At 45.8% G+C, this 18,965-nt stretch overlaps 1 protein-coding gene and 1 long non-coding RNA gene across 3 annotated transcripts in view; one reads left to right on the forward strand and one right to left on the reverse strand.

Annotated features, from left to right (window-relative positions):
* Positions 1-1,549: 1,549 nt before the first annotated feature.
* On the reverse strand, positions 1,550-6,863 carry LOC109491412. The gene is made up of 3 exons (XR_002144735.3): positions 6,144-6,863; positions 2,327-2,439; positions 1,550-1,972 (listed from the first exon to the last, which is right to left on the reverse strand). It is a non-coding gene; the product is annotated as an uncharacterized LOC109491412 (long non-coding RNA).
* Positions 6,864-6,954: 91 nt separating this feature from the next.
* LOC102901165 overlaps positions 6,955-18,965 on the forward strand; it is a 44,914-nt gene continuing 32,903 nt past the window's right edge. The window contains exons 1-3 of one of the 2 annotated variants that reach the window (XM_023260179.2): positions 6,955-7,451; positions 17,454-17,488; positions 17,604-17,690. In XM_023260179.2, the coding sequence (XP_023115947.2) occupies positions 6,970-7,451; positions 17,454-17,488; positions 17,604-17,690 (604 nt within the window). In that variant the 5' untranslated portion in view covers positions 6,955-6,969. Of the gene's footprint in view, positions 7,452-13,791; positions 16,133-17,453; positions 17,489-17,603; positions 17,691-18,965 lie in introns of those variants that run through there. The other variant, XM_045037361.1, reaches the window with a different exon arrangement.

Below are 18,965 nucleotides of genomic sequence, written 5' to 3' on the forward strand. Positions count from 1 at the left end.
TTGTGGGTGGGGGATGGGCTAAATGGGCAAGAGGCATTAAGGAGGACACTTGTTGGGATGAGCACTGGGAGTTATATGTAAGGGATGAATCACTGGAATCCACTCCTGAAATCATTACTCTACTATATGCTACCTAACTTGGATGTAAATTAAAACAAAAAAAAAAAAAAAAAAAAAAGAAGCTCAAAGTCAATGAGAGAGGGACAAGAGCTTGTCTGTACCTCTTAAAGATATCCACAAGTACACAGTGGACCAAGTGTGCAATCTCTCTGGGCGTATCAGAGGGGTCATATTTTCCTTACTTTGAAATCTGAACTGGTTATTCTAAAAGGGAAAATCATTGCTGAGTGAGGAAGAAGCTAATACAGAGTTGTGAAGGTGTAAAAAAAAAAAGACATTAAGGTGAGTTAAAATAGTGTTGAGCAATGTTTTACTGTTCTGTAACAGCCCTAGAATTAATGGGAGACACAGTGATGTATCTGTCATAAAACTAGATCTGGAAATCACACTTTGAGTAGTTACTTCTTCAGGTGCATGATTAGAATGGGGGTGTAAGTGGTTGTAGGAGGGAAGAATGGTAACTTCCTAGCTGAAGTTAACTTCCCTTAAATCCCTTCTCACACATTTTCTGTCTCTAAGTAAATGAAACAAAGAGATAAAGGCTAACTGGATAAAGGCAGAAACAGATTAATGCTCACCAAAATATAAGAATATTTGTTGACAATAGAAGCCTAAAGACTAGTGTCTGAGTCGGCTTGGGTGGCCATAAGAAAATACCACAGCCTGGGTGGCTTAAACAGCAGACATTTATTTCTCACAGTTCTGGAGGCTGGGAAAGTCCAAGGTGCCAGCAGATTGGGTGAGAGTTCTCTTCCTAGCTTGCAGATAGTCATTTTTGCTATTTCCTCACAAGATGTAAAGGGAACTCTGGTGTCTTCCTCTTCTTATGAGGACACTTCTCTCATTTGGGGGGGGGGGGCCTCATGTAAATCTAAGTACCTCCTAAAAACCCTACGTTTATTACCACCACATCAGGGGGTAGGATTTCTACATCTGAATTTTGTGTGTGGATGGGGGACACAAACACGAAGTCCATTACAACTAAATAAAGATTCTTCTAGATAAATGATTTAACTTGAATGCTGGAAGTCTGTCAGTTTTGGGGAAAGGTTCCTGTTGTGGTATGTTTCACTGGAATGAACATGTACCATGGTGGGTTCTGACCGATAGCAGAGCAGTGGCCAACACCCTTCTCCGTGGAACCTAGAGGACTGCATGTTTTGTCATTTGGAGGAAAGATTCATAGCAAGCCCTAAGAGGCCATGAAAGGTACCTTCAGCAAAAAATTAGACGCCCTCACTTTATTTTTAAAAAAAATTTTTTTTTTCAACGTTTATTTATTTTTGGGACAGAGAGAGACAGAGCATGAATGGGGGAGGGGCAGAGAGAGAGGGAGACACAGAATCGGAAACAGGCTCCAGGCTCCGAGCCATCAGCCCAGAGCCTGACGCGGGGCTCGAACTCACGGACCGCGAGATCATGACCTGGCTGAAGTCGGACGCTTAACCAACTGCACCACCCAGGCGCCCCATAGACGCCCTCACTTTAGAAAACAAACATTGCAAGCCCCAAGGTATCGATGGCCTTCAGAAAAAAAACCAAGAGTTGTTTGAATATATAATTAAAGATTTCCACTGGCTAATGTCAGCAGCCAAAGAACTTCTTAGTGTTGATATCTTGGCCACATCTGCTTTTCCAGGCCTGATACAGAAGATAATAGTCTATGACACAGAGAAACCAGATATGGAGAGAAAACTGAGTAGTCTTTGCCATATTTAAATCAGGAAATGGCTGGTCTTCTCCTATTCACAGCTTCGATAAGTGATTCTCACCCCGATATTACAATATTTAAGGAATTCTCCAAGATGTCTTCAGGAAATTCTCGCTCTTCAAATCTCCGTCCACTAACACTCTATACTCCAAAAATTAAGATAAATAAACTTACTGTTTAATCTAAAAGCCTGCATGACTCACATACAAGTTTCATATAGTATCTTTAGTATCCAAATGAGATAAACAAAATTATATAAATCAAATAGAAATCTAAATAAATATATTAAAAAAAATAAATATATAAATAGCAGAATTTGTTCTTAAGATGGACAGACCTTTGAGATATACTGTAGCGTAAAAACAAACTGAAAAACAGCGCACATATCACCCAATTTTTGAGACAAATGCATAAAAATGGTATTTTCTATAACATATACAAAGATTTGGGGGAAATGGTCTGGAATGAACACTGCCAACTGTGATGAGTACTTACTTGAGGAAAGGGTTAAACAACCTCCACAAAATACAAAGAATCCAAGCGTGGGCTTTAACAACAGGGGTTCCCAAGGACACGTTCCATTTGGACCTCAGAGAGAGAAGACACACCTGTGTTGGGGAAAATAATAAACAAATACATTTAAATAAAAGGGGATGGAAAAGTAATCACTTCATCCCATTGCTGTCCTCTCCCATTCAAATGATGCCTTGGCCTCCACTTCCTATGGCAAAGAGAAACCAAAACTAGAGCAAATTGAAGTGAATGCAAGCAATTTAGTTCTTGGCCAGGGCTTCCTAATCATTTGCAGGACTCAGGGCTGCAGTACTAATGAATATCAATATGTAATATGTCCAAATATTTAGAAGGTATAAAGCAAGTTAGCACACTGTTAAATGAAATATATTCTGTCTTCCTGGGGTGCCTGGGTGGCTCAGTTGGTTAAGCATCCGACTTTGGCTCAGGTCATGATCTCGCGGTCCGTGAGTTTGAGCTCCGCGTTGGGCTCTGTGCTGACAGCTCGGAGCCTAGAGCCTGCTTCACATTCTGTGTCTCCCTCTCTCTCTGCTCCTCCCCCATTCATGCTCTGTCTCCCTCTCAAAAATGAATAAACATTAAAAGAATTTAAAAAGAAATATATTCTGTCTTCCTGACTTGACAGATATTCCTGTAAAATGACATTGAAGGTCAGGTAAAGTTAGCCTTCTCGGAGTCCGACACCAGTATAAGACAGCATTAGGTGAGCTGGCTCAGAGTCCATAGGCCACCCTCTTGTTTTTCCACTGCTTGCTTTGTCCACATGGTGAGGGGCTTTGTACACATAAGTGGACCTCTCAGCTCCCATGTGGACCACCCAAGCTCCATCCATATCCCTTTAAGCAGCTGTCTTTGGTGTCCCCTTGCCCTGGTATGTGCATTCTGGTGGTATATTCCACCCATAGAAAGTTGGACTTGGGAAAAAGGCCTATGTAGGGCCTAGAAGTGGGCTTAATGCCGTTTGGACAGGGAACTCAGGGTCTCTCATCCTTTGAGTTTGGTCTACAAGTTGGGGTGGGGGAGGAACAGTCTCCAGAAGGACACATCCCTTGGGCCTCACTGACTGCTCCTCCTGTGGAAGATGCAAATAGGGGAGGGCCATGGTAGGGCCCTCTGAAGCAAGTTCCCAGGGCTGGCACTGGCCTAAGGTCAGTACTATTCTTTGCTTGAGGAACTCTTGGGTTCAGGTCCTGAAGAGTTAAGGGATTTCAGGGGTCATTTTGACTACATTATACATCCAAGTCAGTGAATTAGCCTCATTTTTCCCACTTTGTACAAAACATGGATAGTTAAAAATATGAACAACACATCGTAGACTTTCTCCTCTATAGTCAGTCAGAGAAAGACAGATATCATATGTTTTCACTCATATGTGGAACTTGAGAAACTTAACATAAGACCATGGGGGAAGGAAAGGGGAAAAAATAGTTTTCAACAGAGAGGGAGGCAAACCATAAGAGACTCTTAAATACAGAGAACAAACTGAGGGTTGATGGGGGGAGGGGGGCAGGGGAGAGGGGAAAATGGGTGATGGGCATTGAGGAGGGCACTTGTTGGGATGAGCACTGGGTGTTGTATGTAAGCAATGAATCATGGGAATCTACCCCCAAAACCAAGAGCACAATGTATACACTGTATGTTAGGCAACTTGACAATAAATTATATTTAAAAAAAAAAAAAGGCTTTCTCCTCTGTGAGAGATGCCCAGGACTGGAACAGAGACTGATTAATGAAACCAGACTCACCTCTTTCATTTCGTCATCTTATTTCACTGGCATAGCAGGCAGAATTGTTCTCTGTCCCTCTTTTGCAGACCAAGTAAGGCTCAACTTACCCAAGTTGAAGTGCAGATGATGTGATTCTACTGCACTAACCATAGGATCTTGTTTCCTGTTTGTATTAGTTATTGCTGGATAATAAATTCCCCCCAAATTTATCAGCTTAAAACAACAAACACTTATTATTTCATAGTTTGTATGGGTCAGGAATCTGGAAGTTGCTTAGCAGTCATGAAAAGATTCAACTGGGGTGAAGGATCCACTTCCAAGCTCACTCACATGGTTGTTTTCAGTCTCCAGTGCCTTACAGGCTAGGATCAAGAGTTTCAGTTCTTGGGGCGCCTGGATGGCTCGGTTGGTTAAGTGTCTGACCTCGGCTCAGGTCATGATCTCACGGTTTGTGGGTTAGAGCCCTACATCCACCTTTCTGCTGACAGTGCAGAGCCTGCTTTGGATCCTCTGTCTCCCTCTCTCTTTGCCCTTCCCTGGCTCTCTCTCTCAAAAACAAATAAACATTAAAAGAAGAAAAAAAGGGTTTCCATTCTCTGGGCCTCAGTTGCTTATCATACCATGTAGGCCTCCTGGAAACCAAAGAGGGAGAATTTCAGGAAGGGGAAAATAGTCAAGTGAGTCAATGGCATATGGAAAAGGGTACCTCAGATCTAGCATCTGTAAGGTAACTGGTGACCTTAGCAAGAGTAGGGAGTGGGTCAAAAACGATGTTACAATTGGTTGAGAAGTGAATGGGAAGAAGGGAAAAGGAGATAGGGCCAGGAGATCCCAAACTAGGGTCTGGTGTTGGGTTGAGCCACCAGGGGAGCCTATAAAAAATATGTGTATTTCTTGTAGTTAATTATAATGTACTATATATTTGATTCAAATATTATATATTTGAAAACTGCTAAGAGAGTAGATCTTAAAGTGTCTTATCACAAGAAAAAATTTGTAACTATGTGTGGTGATGGATGTTAACTAGGCTTATCATGGTGATCATTTCACAATATATACAAATATTGAATCATTACATTGTATGCCTGAAATCAATACAATTTTATATAACAATTATATCTCAAAAAATACCAGTTCCTAGATACCCCCCCCCCCCTGCTTTTTGGGAGGTAGGCAAGGAAGCTGAGGTTGAGAAAAGTTAAATAACTTGCTCAAATTCCCATAGCTAGAAGAGGGCAGAGCTGGGGTTAGAGCTCAGGCATATCTGGAAGCCAAAGTTTGTGTGGGTAAGCAACATACTAGCCTGGTTCCCCACAAGCTCATGTGAACATGAACAAGCTCTCCACTAACAGCTGGTAGCCCTGTGTGAGTTCCAGTTATATGATCTATAAGAAGGTAGCTTATATGTAAAGAGAGTATAATATTTACCTTGTGCTGTTACTGCGATGATTAAATAAGATAATTTGTTTTTAACATCCTTTTGCCCAGGGACCACTTGGAATGCACCTATAGTTATACAAGCTGGGTTACTCACTGCAGTCAGGGAAATGCACGCCATGGGAAACCTTGGAGGTGTCTCAGTGAGAGGGTGTTAGAAAATATTATTAAAGGATTTGGGCTTTTATTAACTGACTAGGGGGCAGGCTTAAGAAAGCAGGGGTAGTTCTACAAATATGTATCTTCATAAATGTTATCCATAGAGAGGGCAGACTAGAGTGAGGCTAAGGCTGTGACTGGCCAAGAAGCAGCAGTCATTTTTATTAGCCAGGATAGTTATGTTTGGTATTTTGTGGCTTGGACAATGTTCACATTTTGTCTGTGTTCAGACAAGATTACATAGTGGTCTTGTTCTTGTCTTGATCCATCATGGTCACAGAGAGGCCAGATCTGATGTTGATGTTCTGTGAAATTGTTTATGTTCCACAAAGAGAACATCAAGGCCCAATAACAGTGCCCCAGGTCAGTTCTTTCTTAGAATATGTAAGTACCTACTATGGTGTTGGATTCATGGGTGCTCCACCTGTAGGGGCTAGGACTTTCATTGTACTCACCCACACTGCTAGCACAGGACCTTTGAGTCACAGTGAGGCAGGTGGGGGGCTGAGACTTTTGGAGGAATCTAAAAGACAGAGGTCTCTTCAAGCTGCAATGAGCCATTTCCCCCAGCTTCAGGCATTACATGAGGCCATTTCCATGAGGTCAGGGGTATTTCAGTCTGTGGAGAATTCCAGAAACAACAAAGAGAAGGCTGCAAGTTAGACGGCCCATCCTGGATTCTGCCTTTGCTGCCTTCCTGAATAACCCTGTAGTGAGCACTACTGAGAGCCAGACCTGGGCTAGAGGCTGTGACACCCACCACTTTATTTAAGACAGATGAGCAACCATGCTGAAAAATGGAATGAAAGAGAACAGTGTGGTGAGGGTCACCAACAGTCTAAGCAGTGGTTCCCACACTTTCCTGAGCTTTGGAATCACGTGGGAACTTTAAAACTATTGATGCCTGAGTCCCACTTCACCGAATTAATTGGTGCTGGATACTACTTGGGGCATTGCGATTTAAAAACAAACAAACAAACAAACAAACAAACAAACAAAAAACCTCCCTTGGTGATTTAATGCATTGCAAAGTTTGGGAACCCCTGATTTAATCCATACACCTTCACGGTTTGGGGGGGGGGACGGGTCACGCAGCTGTTAATCGGATGAAAGCTGTGGCACCTCACTCCAGACACCTGTACTTTGGATACAAAACTTGACCTAGAATTTCAGCGGGGTTATAGATCTTAAGAAGCAAATCGGGGAACACCTTGGGCGGGTATCTCGTGGTCCCAGTGAAAATTCCCAGATACAGGAGCAGCTAACCCTAATCATGGTGCCATGAATTCTCTGATCCCTCCAGAAAGAATGGCCCTTGTCTTTCTCCTTCACAGAAGCCTCAGCTTAGTCTCATCAAGCCGAGTTCCCTTAGGGCAAGGGCGCCGACATGCAGCAAAGGCTAGGAGGATTTGCGCACGTGTGCGAGTGTGCACGCTGGTGTGCACGCCAGTGTGCACGCGCGGGCCGCTGGCAAGCGTGCGTTTCCGTTACCGGAGCCCCGGCAGCCTCAGACTGCGGCTGCAGCTGCGGATGCGCGCCCGGCACCCCCTCCCAGTCAGTCCCCTCCCCCGGTGGCTCTCGCTCGCCCTCTTCCCTCCCCCCGCAGCGTCGGCAGCCTCGGAGTGTGCCGGGCAGCGCTCAGCACGCGAGCCCCTCCTGCAGCCGCCCCGGCTTGCACTGAGCGCGGAGCCTGGAGCGCGCGTGGCGCCCCCTCCCAGCGGCAGAGCGACGATGAGCCGCGGCGTGGGGGTCGTGGAGAGCAGGTGAGCGCATCTGCGGAGGTCGGGGGATTCGGAAGGAGAAAGGGCAGAGCGGGATGGGGGCCGGCTGGGCCCAACAACGACGCGTTGCAACAGAAGCTCTGCCCCCTTGAGCACCCCCACCCCTCCCGGGGCTCTGTCCTTGCCCTTGCGGGGGAGGGGGCGAGGGCTCCACTCCCGTCCAGGCACCCCCGCTCCGGCCACACAAACAAAGCGCACTTCGGTGGCGCCGCCTGCCCCGCGCGGGCACAGAGTATGGGGGGAGCGTTGGCTCCCCCCATGCTCTACCCCAACCCTCTATCCCTGGCTGAGGGTCTGGGTGCACTGCACCGCACCTGCGTAAGGAAGACGGCGCCGGGGTCGCGCGCAGGTGCCCGCGCGAGAGGCGGCGGCGCGCAGCTCCGGAGGCCCCGCGCTCCAGGCCCGGAGGCGGGGCCTACAGGCGGCGCTGCAGCTCCCTGCTGCCGCGTTTTCCCCGGCACCTAGCTACTCGGCGCTGCGGCGGTGTCAGGTGGGCCCGATTTATTCACATCCTCCTGGTGGAGGCGGCTGCGGGAGGCCTGCGGGTGCGGAGGAGGGCAGGTGGCGCTGCAGCGCCCCCTTGCTCCCCGCGGGCGGATCCGCGCTCTTCCCGCCTCCGCGGGTGACTCTCCGCCCCCCGAGGTTGGGTTTCTGCTGTCCTCATCTGCCCCTAGCTCCTGGGCTTCCGCTCTCGGGAGCCCCTGCACCCTCTGCACCTGGAGGAGGACTTGGGCGGTCGCTCCGGGCGGATGTCCGAGGTTTTGCTGAGCACTGTCTGCGCTTGGGCTCCCTAGCTTTAAAATGGCTTGAATCGAGGGAAGGATTAGTTCCCTTAACGCCCCCCTTTGCCCTTGTGTGGAGGCTCTACCCCCCGGCAGGCAGTCCATCATGCCCAATGTGGCACTAAAACAATTCCTCACGCACAGAAGGCTCAAATCAGTATAAGCCTGAAGGATTTCTATTATTGTAAAGGTAGCCAGTGCCTCTGTTTGTCACCAGCGTTCCACAGACCTTTAAAAGCAGCTGCTTTTTACATGGGAATGTTTATTAAGAGCTAGTTTTGGGACGCTCTAACGGTATTGTGGTTGTGTTCTCCAGAGTTACTGTCATCTGCAAAAGGAGGCTTTTAGCATTGGATGTAGTGTTTCAGTAAGGCATGTGATGGGCGGTTTGTGAAATGTATGCTTTAGGTAATCCTCTCAATTGCAGTTAAGTGCTTGCAGGAAGTGACCCCAAGTAGGCAGAAACGCTCAGCAAAGATTCAGCCTGCAGAACATTTTCTTTTAGGACAGTCACTGCTGCATAACAAAGTTTCTGCACTAACAACTAGAGCAAGGAGAGACTGCCAAGGTTTAAAGTGTCCACGACTTCAGTTTTTTGTGAATCATTAAACATTAGGCCCAGTTTCTCACAGGGTGCAGAGAGGTTTGTTTTTCTGCCACTGTACTTTCTTTAAAACACTGTTGCAATCAGCAAGGCAGCCCGAAAAAGTCTGTGTGCAGATAGGTTTTACTGTTTGATTTCTTGACGTAAGGCTCATGAATAAAACCACAGTGGGACACAGACTGAGTCCACACATTGAACATCAAAAACACTTCTTTAGAGGACTTCACCCAACAGTAAGTCTTGGGAATAATTGTTAAAGAGAACTTTTGAATTAAATTATGGCTAAAAGTAAAGCTCCCCCCCCCAAAAAAAAAACAATAAAGAGAGGAAGTGAAATGAAATATAGTATGTGAAATTAACACAGTTATTTACACAAACAGAGCTAACTGAACTTTTCTGCTGGCCACCCAGAAATACGAGCCCTTCCTGGTATTTCTGTGAGATATGGACCCGCCCCACCTCTTTCCATGAAAACCTGTTAGTTCACCATCTCTGATCTTTCTGGCCTCTCAGGGAGATTGTTGCTAATGTGTCATTTTCATGTTTCAGTATGGCAACAAAGTCGGTATAATTCTGTATCAGACAAGGGTGAGGTGCAAATTGTCTCTGTAAATTTATGTAAAGCACCCTACAGATGATGGCTATTGTTGCTTGTAATTTTTAGTAGCTGCACAGGATTCCATTCTCACATTTTTGGCATTGTAAGCTGTTTGTTATAGATTTGTTAAATACTGAGGAATAGAGAATCTCTATGTCTACCATATTCTTTCATTTCTTTGTCAGTGACCTTTTTTTTCCAGTGCAAATTATATGCCAAACCATGTGTTGGATGCTGGGGATGTGGAATCCTTGGCTATACACATGCCCTAACTCACACTCTTTTTGTTTCTTTTCAGTTCCCAGACTTGTAAATAAATTACAGCAGAGCAGTGCAATAACCCCATTAATCCAGGTGTATATCAGATGTTGTTGGCTCAGGGAGGGGAACAGAGAAGTGATTCCTTCTCCAGGGCTGACTCATGGGAATTCCCCTACCACATACATCGTCAGCTCAGGCAGGCTGTCCTTCTTGTCCACCCCGGGCACTTACAATTTCTTTCTCTTTTCTCTTCCGCCTACCCTCCTTGTCTTCTCACTGTTAGAAATGTTCTAGCTTGGTTCCAGTCCTTTTCTCTGCTGGCCCCACTTCCCTTTGGAGTATATTATGCAAAGTTCTCATTGATAGTTATAAGAAGGAAGAAGGGAATAAACCTCAAAACTGTTCCCCCCAATTCCTGTCACCCCATAGCTGCCTTTTAGGCCATATCCCCAGTGCAGTTTAGCATTGCTTTACCTTGCTCTCCCACCAGCCGGGGTCATCCTCCATTCACAACTGTGGCCTGTAAAGCTAAAGTTCTAAATACTTTACTTTTCCTTTCCGAAGATGATGAAAATCCTTTGTGTGTGTGTGGGTGCGTGGGTGGGTGGGTGCGTGTACACAATCATGTAGAAAACACAGCTTCTTAAGTGACATATCACAAAGCGAACATGTCTATGTAAACACAACCCAGGTCAAGAACGAAAACATGGCACCCCAAAGCCCCTCTCACTCTCCAGTCCCTCATAGTCGTATTTCTCCTCCCTAAAGGAAAGAGAGCTTAATTTTGCTTGTTTGTAAACTTTATAAACGTAGAATCATACGGCATATAATCTTCATACCTGGCTTATTTTGTGTGACACTACATTTGTGGGAGTGATCCACATTGTTGTGTGTAAGTAGTTCCTTCCTTTTCATTGTTTACAGTATTCCATTTTACGATTGTATCGTGTTTTTTGATGCATTCTACTCTTGATGAGCATGGTAGTTTCCAGTTGTTGCCTACTACAGAAAATGTGCAATCAATCCTTCAGCCTTTCGATACCCAAAGGCCTACCAGTTTCACCATTATTTTTTCCTATTGGAGTAACCTAAAAAGGGATAGGGGTAGGTGAAGGAGCTGGCTGGGTGAGCCAGCCCTGTGGATTTTTCATCTTTGCTAGTGCTAAGTACCTTTGGAGGGACTGAAGACTGTGTTCTCATTCAGTGACCTAAACATAGAAGAAAAAAAAAACCGTGGGATGGCTTCTTTCATGAGTAAGCTGATTGGAAGTGGTGATCTTTGGAAAAGAAAGAAGAAAAGAAACTAGGTCATGATGGGAAACCAGCTTGGTTTAGGAAGTATCTCCAAAGGGATGGACAGCTGGTGGCCCAGGGTACCCACATCTCTCCTGCCCTTCTCTCTCTACTTTCCCTTTGTTGAGTCTCTCATCTACCCCAGGGCTAGTCGTGGAGGCCTTGCCTCAGGAAGTCTTTCTGTCCTGGCTTGTATGGAGGGCGACTGTTGGCTTCTAGAGCACAGTTCTGAATGAAGGCAGTTTCCCTGGAGTGTGCTTTAGGAATAAGTAACCCCCTGGAAGGTTTTTGTCACCTAGTACTACAAGGCCTTGGGCTTGGCTGGCTCTTGTGGTCTGGGGGACTGAGGTTTTCTTTAGAGAAAGTCTTAGGCTTCTGGGCTCAATACAAGCAGTGTGTGAACCTGCAAGTTGTCAGGGGGTCGGTTCTGACAAGTTTAGGCAAGTCCCCATGTGAGATGCTGAGGACAGTGGGTTCGGGGACCTGTACTACTGACTTCTTCCTCTGCTTTCAAGTTTTAAATCTTCCCAGGGTGGAAATGCAGAGACTGCTCAGCAGACTGAATAATTGCCACTTTGCATCCTGGCAGTTGCTATCAGTTTGGTTATAGAGTTAGGATTTGTCCACCTCCCTGACCTTCCTCCTCTCCTGCTTCTCTCCCTCTGACCACACTTGCTCTCCCCCTGTTCCTGGACCTTGATCAACTCCTTCCTGTCTCAGACAGGAGCTGCCCCCACTACTCCCATTTCTTCCCTCTTGTCCATTTCTGCATGTCCTTTGTGGCCCAGCTTACATGTCACTTCCCCAGGGAGCCCTCCCCAATTCCTCAATCTTAGAGGAGCTCTCTTGTCATTCTCTCAAAGCACTTCTTGTCTCAGATACAGGAAGTCAGGCTTCCCCATCTGGCTGATGGGTTTTGTTGCTTTGTTTACTCGTATCTGGCACATACTCCACATGTGCTAGTTGAATGAGTGAATTGATGAGAAAACCAAGACCTGAGACAAGTTGGGAGATTGTCTCTGCTTATAACTTGTTGTGTGATTTTGGTTATTTATCCACGTACCCTCTCCTAGGTTCCCATCTCCTCTTGTAAAATGATGCATTGGATAGGAAGATCTTGTGGGTTCCTTTCATTTGTGGCTTTTTCTGAGCCTGACAACTAGAGGATTCTGTTTGTGGAGAGGCAGCACTCTTTGAAAATGCAAGATGGCCTTAGCATCATGGTTTAATTGGCTGTTTTGTTAGTCACATGCTTGTGATCTTAGTATCAGAGCTCAGTTCTTCCTGTTCTCATAGCCTGCTCTGGGCTAACCTATAGCTTATGTTTGTTTTTATTTTGCTCTTCTGGCATCATATACATATGTATTTGTTTTCTGATTAATGTCCCTTCTCCATTAGGGTGCTCCATGGGGACAAAGTTCATGTGTCTTGTGTTACTTTTATATCCCCTCTGCCTAGCACAGCACCTGTCGTACGGTAAATAATTAGATGTTTGTTAATTTGAGTTGATGAAAAAGAGATCTGTATTACAGAGAATATTGATTGCATTGGGGTTATTCCCTGGGAAATATAGTTATTTCATGATTAACTCTAGTTTGTGGCTAACATAAACTCTTTTCCACTTTCCTTAACCCATTTGCTTATAGGTTTTACTTTGCTTTTTATGGTCCGTTTTCTAGAAGGTTAATAGGGGCTGAAAGGGGTAAGATACTGGTTGGTTTCATTCTAGTGAAAAGTTAGTTAGAGGAGGATTTGGGGCTTATTATGGATTTAATTATACCAAAAAAGTCTTTCCTATATTTGAAAATTACCTTCACAGGTAGTAGGAACCTTAGTAGGAAGAGAGACTGGTGCTGTCATCTGCTTGTCAGAATTTTTTGCTTTTAGTTGTAAAAAGGTATTGATAAAAGCTTGGACTCTGCAATCAGATGGACCCAGATTCTTGGGTAAGTTACTCAAGATCTCTGAGTGTTATTTCCTCACCTGTGAAATGGAGATAATGCTAGTCCAGTGTCTGGCACTTGAAAGATTGTCGTGATGATTAAATAAGCTCTGATCGACGCATGCCAAGTCTTTGGCTGAATTTCCAGTACACAGTAAACATCTAATAAATACAGGCCATTGTCATATTAAGGTTTTATTTTTACCTTAGGGATTGTTAAAAAAAATTAAGTGGAGAATTATTACTTCTTGAGCCAGATTTGGGTGAAATCATTCCGATGCCTGATATCAACCTGTCCGGGCGGCACAGAGTCAAGCCGGGTGCTGAGGCTGGAGAACGGGCTTCCTCAGAGGTTAGGATTCTTGAATTGTAGTTGCATCTCACCCTTCACCAGCCGGTGCCGGCTCAGCCAAGTGACTCAATACCTCCCGAGCGGCAGTGTCCTCATCCGCAGGTGGGGATGGCAGTACTGGCCCTGCTTCCTGCCTCCTGGCAGAGCTGGTATGAGGAGCTGGTGCTCTCATGAGTTTGAAAGCGCTTTGGAACTTTTAAGGTAACTGCACCCATGTGAGAATTTGGTGTTGCTCTCAGGTTTCATTTCGTTGCAGCTGTGACTTAATTCCAACAGTAATTGGTTTTATCCATTTGCACATATTTTACTATTTTATTTTATCTCTAAAGATTTATTTATTTTTGAGAGAGGATGAGCTGGGGAGGGGCAGAGAGTGAGGGGGACAGAAGATGCGAAGTGGGCTCTGTGCCAACAGCAGCAAGCCCAATGTGGGGCTCGAACTTAAACTCATGAAACATGAAACATGACCTGAGCCGAAGTTGGACGCTTAACTGACTGAGCCACGTGGGTGGCCACACATATTTTAATATTATCCACATTTCCCAACAAATATGCAATAAATACCCTCATTGAATATCAGCCCTTTGAGGTTTCAAGCCTGTTCTTTCAGTCCTGTAGCAGCTCGGGGATTTTACTGTGCCAAGATGCAGGGTGTTTTTGTTTGTTTCCCCCCTCCTGTAAGGGAAAGGGGCTGTACTAATCCTGGGAAGCTCATAGGTATGAGGCAGCATTTATATTTGATGTTGATGTTGGAACTGCAGTAAAATTTTACCTAATAATAATGATTAAGTCCAGATCAAAATTTAAGGAGCTTTAAATGCTAAGTAAATGTCTATGCCCCTTTCCAACTTATCTTCAGTCCCTGAATTACACTGAGAATATACAGAATGGGTGCTATCTCTCGATGGTTGCTGTGGTTTTACGTTAGAGCAACGCACATGGCAAAAGAGAGTGTGGGGGCCTAGCATTCGTGTAGTGGTAAGGAGCCCTGCGGGTCCACTGGGGTCTGCCTCCTCCACGTGGCTGGACTGGGCAGGTGCGCTGCCTTGCGGGCGGGTTCCTCCTCGTCGGGTCTAAGCCCTTCCCCCTGAGCTGCGCCCCCTGAGTGTCTGGCCACTAATCTCATCTCAGACACCACTCACTCTCATCCACTTCATGGAGAAAATAAAGGATTTTATACAGAGGCTTTCTGGGTTTTAGCAAAAGTTCTAATATCTAAGTAGATGTATGTATGTCTGGAAACAGAGATAAGCAGCTGTAGAAAGGGGAAAATGAAAGCGCTAGTGAAGAGGAAAGCATGGTTTTGTTGAGGACACAGAAGTGGGTTTTAACCAGGCATATTTTGTGCAATATGAATGGCTAACTTTCAATCCCTGTTCTCATAATTATTTTCAAATTAAAAAGCATAGCGACTGCATTATAAGAGGCATGAGGCTAGAGGAAAAAAGATGTAATGGTTGACTTGTTCTTTTATGTGTCTCACTAAAGACCATATTTTAGCCATTCTTAGTTTCTTGAAGCATTTCCCAATTACAGGATCACCACCACCGCCCGACCTTTTGAGCAGGAGTTGAGGATTAAAAAATGAGAGGATTTAAGTCTGAACATGAGAATGTGTGTATCTCCTAGAGTCGTGGAATTTGGGAAATAGCAAATACTTGGGGAAGCTTACCAGTGTAAAATCTTGAGTCGAGGAGGTTTACCACGTCTGGGATCCCAAATAACTTGGGGGTGAAGAGGAGGGAAGGGAAAGCGGTTGGTCTGCTACTGCTTTAGCCATCGTCACCCTCAATTTACCACCAGGGTTGAGGGTTGGGGGTGGAGTGGTGGGCAGTGACGGAAGGCCTGGTAGCAGGCAAGTACATGGGCTTAGAAGTTTTAATGGTCTAGAGTCAAGTGCTGCTTTTCTAGCTGTTAGCTCTGTGGCCCTGAGGGAGTTAAGTAACCTGTCTGAGCCTCACTCTCTGCATTTGTAAAATGGCCTTCACAGGCTTATTGGGGTGATTAAATGAGAAAATAAAGATTTTTAAACACTCTAAGTGCAAATAGCATCATTGTTTTCTTCAGAATCATCAAAGATTCTGATTCAGTGGACCCAGAAAAACTGTTTTTGGAAGTCACCTCCCATAGTTCTAATGTTCCTCAGACCATACTTCGAGAAGTGCTCTTCTTAAAGGATGAGTAGGAGTTTTGACATCAAGGGGAGGGCAGGGTGTCATTTACATGCACTCACAACTCCAGGGGGTGACCTAACATCATAGCACATATCTATGGAGCACCCAGAGTTGGGGTACATGACTTGGAAGGCCAGAGGCAGTGACCTTGTGTGGGGGGATAATGATAGAGTGAGATGTGTGTGTGTGTGTGTGTGTTAGCCAGGGTGTGCTTGGGACACTGAAGATCTTTCACTCTGGGGGACCACTTAGGGTGGGAGACCAGGGAGCAGGGTGGAGGTCCTTGTGTGCCCTGCTAAGGAACTTAGGCTTTAGCCACAAAGCAGTGAGAAGCACAGAAGGGTGTAAACAAGGACATGATTAGACCTCACTGATGGTCACATGATGGGTAAGCCAAGAGAGTGAGACTGTAGTTATATATAATATTTATGAGGAAATTACAATCAGGTGGTGAGAACCAATGAGAGAGAGAGAGAGAGAGAGAGAGAGCGAGCGAGCGCGCGCACCAGTGAGTGAGTACACACATGAACTGAGATAGAGACAGCGTGTGTTGAGGAGGGGGCAGATTGGAGAGATATATAGAGGGAGGCTCAGGAGGACAAGGACCAGCTGCCCAATGAGGAAAAGGGGGCAGGAGCTGGTGCTGGCTGTTTCCAGGTGGGTGATCCAGGGATGCAATTCTCTGCAAAGGCAGATCAGGAGGAGCAGGTTTTCATGAAGAGGGAAAGCAACGATTAGTTAAGTGCTGACCGTATTTAATTTAAAGTGCTGAAGTGACCACCAGGTCCCAGGCACCTAAAACTCCAAGGAGAGGCCTGGGAAGGAGGTGCGGATTTAGGATCTGAAATGTTGGCATGAAGGTGAGCCCCGAGGCAGTGTGAGGAGTCGGAAGAGGAGGGTGCACAGATGTGCTTCTGGGTTACGTCGATGCTCCAGAGGCTGAAGCAGATGGGGCCAGAGGATGAAGCACACAGAGAAGAGAGATCACTGCAACAGGGGAGGTGGGAAGTGGTGGCAGACCAGGTAAGAAGGGACGTGGAAGCTGTGGAGAAGCCTGTCACCTTGGTCTAATGAGACAGTGGTCACTAAGGACTGAGGAGGCCCACTGGGTCTTTTGGGCAGGAGTCACTGGTAACGTGGGAGAGCAGCAGCCAGGTGGCTTTGAGTCTAGGAGAAAATAGGGAGGAGAGTGGAGATCATGTGTTCTCTTGTGAGACTGCTGCATGTAGGGCACAGAGAGTTCAGCAGTGGTGAAGACAAAGGAGAGACCTACTTACGGGGGAGCTATGTGCGCCCTCAGTATTCAGAGTGCCATATCTGAGGGAGGAGGCCAGAGAAGCAGAGCGAGACGACCTGGATCGAGAAGGAGGGTGACTCACTGAACTGGATGGAGGGTCTAGAGGCCAGTGCAGGATTGGAGTTAGGATTGTGTTCCTGGAGAGGTGACAGAGGAAGGCCAGATGGCTGGGCGTGGATGGGCAATACTGTGAATCTTAAAGGTGCTGTGATGTCTCCCCAGGGTGTGACAGGACAAGAAGTCCATCAGGTGCACACCTGATAAGCTCCATTGAGTGTTTGGCATGGAGTCAGGCCATAGGTGGAGAGTGAGAGGGCCAGGAAATCTATTGGGGAAGGAGAGAGTTCTTTAATTTGCAACATTTCTGGAGAAGCATAGTATAATGATCATTTTGAAGATTTTCATAATTATTTTATGTAAAATTAGTATCCTGTTTTTAAGTTTATTCATTTATTTTGAGAAAGAGAAGGCTCAAGCCCACGAGCAGGGGAGGGGCAGGAAAGAGGGAGAGAGAATCCCAAACAAGCTGCATGCTCAGTACAGAGCCTGACGTGGGGCTCAACCTCACAAACCATGGGATCATGACTTGAGTTGAAATCAAGAGTCAGGTGCTTAACAAACTGAGCCACCCAGGCACTTCTAGTATCTGTTTTTAAAAGTCTTTTTCTTTTCTTGCTCTAGTGATGATCATCACAATGCCTCTTCAGAAGAAAAAGGTATGGTACTCTAAGTCATTGTTGAGTTATTAAAAAACTTAATCTATACTGTATAAAACATTTGAAGTTTTAGAAAATGATTATTTATTGACTGCAGCCACTTTGTTCCATTCAGGCGTTCACTGGCTGTTGGCCTGCAAGCCAGCCTCCTTCCATGGGGGTCAAGAAGAAACCGAAGAAGGAGCCAAACCACTCAAGATTGGTAGGTGGCAGTTTTAATAAGCAAGAGAACTGACTTATGAGGCTTGTCTCCGTCTGCTTGGTACTTTGAAGCTGGGCATATGTGCATTCATGCATTGAGCATCTGTGTCAGGATGGATACTGGCGAATCAAGGTGATAAGACACAGCCGTGGTCCTCCAGGGACCTTGGAGGACCTCCAGACCTCGGTTTGCCAGTCAGATAAATGTGATAGGGTAGATCACAGAGGAGGCATGGCTAACTTGGTGGGGTGAGGGAGACTTTCAGCAGAAGTGACTTGGGGCTAGGTCTTAATGGATCCCTGGGAACTCTGGACCTGGGGCCTGGGAAAGAGACTTCCATGCAATGGGGAGGTATCTGTAAAGGCTTGGAGAAGGAGTGGCAATCATCCTATTTGGGGAACATTCAAATTTGGGGAGCAGGGGAGTAATTAAAATAGATTGATTCTAGCCCAGTGGTTCTCAACCCTGGCTACACATTGCAGTCATCTGGGGACTTTAAAGATCAATACTGCTGTTCAGGCCCCACCTCAGACCAGCTAAATCAGAGGGTCTAGGGAGTGTCTGAGTCCTGGGCTTGGATGTGTTGGGAAAGCTCTCCAGGTGATTCCATGGTGCAGCCAAGGTTGAAAATCACTCTTCTATGCTTCCAGCCCTGGAGGACCAAGGCCATGTCCCATCACTTGATTTCCTAGCACCTGTTCCTACACAGTCAGTGCCTCACCCTCCACTCAGACATCCTCTCATGCAGGAACCTGCCTCCTACTCCCCCTCTACACCCACATCCAGTTAGTCACCAGCTCCTGGGGGTTGATCTGCTGAAGTAATAATGAGCATGTTTGTAAGTCTAACAACATGGTTGAGAGTGCAGGTTCCCACCGGACTGCCTGAGTTGAAATCTTAACTCCAGACTTCTTGGCCTGGAGTTGGGGGGGGGGGGGGTGGGTGAAGGGGAGGATGGTATGGAGGTGGTGGTCTTGCTTAAGTAAATTAACTGGCCTCAGCTTACATCACTGGACAGTTGTGAAGATTAATGTGTAAATATACGTAAAGCATTTTATATAAGTATATGTAAAGTATATATACACAAAATGAGTAAATACATGTAAATACTTGAATATATATATCGATGTGCCTGGCACATGGAACACTCAAAGCCACTCTTAGCTACTATCATTATTGTTCTCATCATTATTCTCAAATCTTTTCTTTCCTCCATGTAACTGCTGCCAATCCTTTGTTCTGGATGGAGGGAGGGAGGATTTGAGAGTGATGCTA

The sequence above is a fragment of the Felis catus genome, chromosome C2 (assembly GCF_018350175.1).
Source record: "Felis catus isolate Fca126 chromosome C2, F.catus_Fca126_mat1.0, whole genome shotgun sequence".
Taxonomy (NCBI): Eukaryota; Metazoa; Chordata; class Mammalia; order Carnivora; family Felidae; genus Felis; species Felis catus.